This window comes from Aegilops tauschii, chromosome 7 (assembly GCF_002575655.3).
Source record: "Aegilops tauschii subsp. strangulata cultivar AL8/78 chromosome 7, Aet v6.0, whole genome shotgun sequence".
Taxonomy (NCBI): Eukaryota; Viridiplantae; Streptophyta; class Magnoliopsida; order Poales; family Poaceae; genus Aegilops; species Aegilops tauschii.
This window is the reverse complement of record NC_053041.3, coordinates 125191224-125194196: the sequence shown is the minus strand read 5'-3', so window position 1 is coordinate 125194196 and position 2973 is coordinate 125191224. Positions and strand designations below refer to the sequence as shown.

Here is a 2973-nt window from a genome sequence, read left to right as displayed (position 1 = left end):
AGAAAGGTTAACAGGCAAGCATCTTGCCGCAGGGCCGCAGCCAAAGAAAGAAACATCACACCACTGTCGACGATGGCTACCAGGATCATGAAGACGGTTTTTCACTGCCAGATGGAGGACGCGGAAAATGAACTTTTGTCATTGCCACTACGTTGGACATCAAGGTGCACGAAAAAGCTTTCGCTTGAGGCTCGGCTTGACGTGCTCAACAACCGGTGACTGTCTTAGTGGCACGATCAAAGATGAAGAATAAAGATGGTAGATTCCAGGGAAGAGAAGAAAATTCAAGTAAGCATCTCGCTACAGACAAAACAATTTAATTCGTTTCCAGCAATGGCAGCCGTAGAAGAGCAGAGCATTGTCTCTACCAGGAAGAAAAGACGTCTTGGGTTTTAATTGCAGATGGAAAGAATGTGGAAAACGATCTTGCTTTTGCCATTATGCTGAATATCACGTGAACGAAAGAGCTTCCTTTTGAAACTCAATTTGGAGTGCTTTACATCCATTAACAGTGCCGTGAAAAGTTAATTTTGGAAACGAAAGGGTTTCCTATGCTTGCTCAAGCAGATTTTCAGCAAGTTCACCTTTTACCCCCATGCCATGGATGATGCGTAATTGACCACCAGCTGCCCATCGATTCCAAAGTTCTGCCATGTAAAAGGAAGCAAAATGTTTAACCACCATTAATCACATATCGAATTCCAATTGCTGCTACAATAAGATTAGGTGACTGAACGATCCGTGCTACTTCATAGATTGTCTGCTAGACTAGCAAAAAAAATGAAGTGTAAACTTTACAAGCATAATGTTTTTGTACTTCTCTTCAAAGCTGATAAACAATCAGAATAGCTGAAGGCTATTTATTTGACAGTACATTTCAGGGCATGTAAGACTGAAGAGGGCCAAAAAAAGTAACGAGAGTATTGAATCTTACATTGTATAAATCAGATATCAACTCATCTGGATTCGGCGAAAATGCACTATTCACATAGAGAAACTGTGGGAAAAACAGAGAGAGGTTATTGATATATTTCCACGTATGTTGATCCACTCCATATGAATTACATATCGCGTTCTTACCACTGTGTCCTGGTGAATTTGGCGGCGAAGAAATTCAATCACCCTCGCAAATTTCTCATTTCCACCAATCTGAAAGAAAACCAGGGGGTTAAAAAAGATTACCAACCACCAAGGCACTGACTGGAACACAGTCTGTCTATGTTCAAATTGCATGAACCAGAACAAAGTACTTCATTAGTGACATATATTAATTCATTCACTTGTTGAAATAAAGAGTAGCATATAATTCTCACTAGATGACAGACTTTACGGAGACAATCTACTCATGAAACCAGGGCCTTCCATAACTTGAGCACAAATGGTTGTATCCGTAAAACTAACAAATACTTATGGTCAAAAAAAAACTAACAAATACTGATGCATCTAAAGCTATGACGGATTCTAAAACTTAATACTGTAACCCTCTACAGCCTACAGTGAATAAACGTAAGTTTCACACCAATCTGACAAGCTCAAAATCAAAAGTAAGCAATTACAAACACCCGCCAAAATAATCTGACAGGATGTCTTAAGGCGACATTGTCGAATTACACCAAGTTACTGTTTTCGGAAAACAACTACTTCTCGAAGAGAAACATCACCTCTACTGCACATTCTCATAAATTTATTGAAAGTGTATGTACAGAAAAGTTGCAACTATCAAAGACGCATTCTAATGATTCTATCCAAGTGGGGAGTGAGGACATGTTCTGGGTGAGTACTACTGACATGGACATGTAGCATATACTAGTTAGACAGTAGTAAGGGTCGAGATCCTGATGTCTTTGGCATACACATCTTTCTTTTTGGCACGATTACATCAACAGGAGACTTGATGAGGCAAAGCCAAGCATGCCCTTCCCCATCACAGCAATCTTTTTCTCCTGCTGGCTACAGCCAAAGACACGTTGCTGCGATGGCCCCGGGCAAGCAACAGACCAGTACGGCACTACTTCTAGGCTACGGCGCTGCTGCTTTCTCCCCCCAAAATAGCACTAATTCCGCTCTTACCCAAAAATAATCGATGTTCTGTGGCTGCCGCTAACTGCCGATTTGGTCGGCCCGGGCCAAAATTACCGCTCGAATCGCCCGAGCCAGACAGGGCAGCAACCTGCGTCAATGCGAGATCTCTCACGGGATGGTGACCCGAGGTACGAGTAGATTTCTGAGCTTGCTGGTCGCGTAAGGCAAGCAACAGCGAGAAAAAGTGCGCGCACCTTGAACTTGGACTGCCGCAGCTTCGGCGCGTTGGCGACCGACTGGAAGTTCACCACGACTGCGGATCGGGAGCCACGAGAGGGTTGAGCGGAGAACGGACGGAAGGGGAGGAAGAGGGGAGTGGGAAAGGCATCGAACCCTTCTTGTGGTTGGTGTCGGCGGCCATCGCCGAAGGGGAACGGAGACGACGAGGGAGGGAGGAAGGAGGAAATTTGCGGCGAGGCCCTCGTGAGAAGGACTCTGTGGGATGCGACCCTTGCAGACGGGTTTTGGATTTGGATTGGATGGGTTTTCCTTTTTTTCTTTTTAGGGGTTAAGCCAAATTTTATTACTCAAAGTCCACATGATGTGGGATATAAAACGGGTCATGGGGTGTGCCAGACCAGACATGGCGTCCCTGATCTAAGGATTGAGCAAACTTGGCTAACCTATCAGCATCTTTATTCACGGATCTGCCTTCAAAAGTTATATTACGATTAAACAATAAAAGACGTTGTCTAATCTCACTAATTATTGCTCCCTGAACTCCTCGGCTTGATTTCTGGATATCTTCAACAATATGCTTGGAATCAGAAGCTAGCACCAAATTCTGGAGCATCAATCTTGTGTAAGAGACAGACCTTCTCGACATGCAATAGTCTCTAAGACCGCCGGGTCTGTTATTCCATGTATGACTAGCGCAGAGCTACCAACATA

At 43.9% G+C, this 2973-nt stretch overlaps 1 protein-coding gene across 1 annotated transcript; it reads right to left on the bottom strand.

Annotated features, from left to right (window-relative positions):
* Positions 1-426: 426 nt before the first annotated feature.
* Positions 427-2569, bottom strand: LOC109732200 (ubiquitin-like protein ATG12). Its single transcript, XM_020291398.3, has 5 exons — positions 2416-2569; positions 2277-2335; positions 1081-1149; positions 935-997; positions 427-647 (listed from the first exon to the last, which is right to left on the bottom strand). The coding sequence occupies exons 1-5, from the start codon at positions 2441-2443 to the stop codon at positions 588-590; spliced, it is 279 nt and encodes a 92-aa protein (XP_020146987.1). The 5' UTR covers positions 2444-2569; the 3' UTR covers positions 427-587.
* Between the last annotated feature and the right edge of the window lie 404 nt (positions 2570-2973).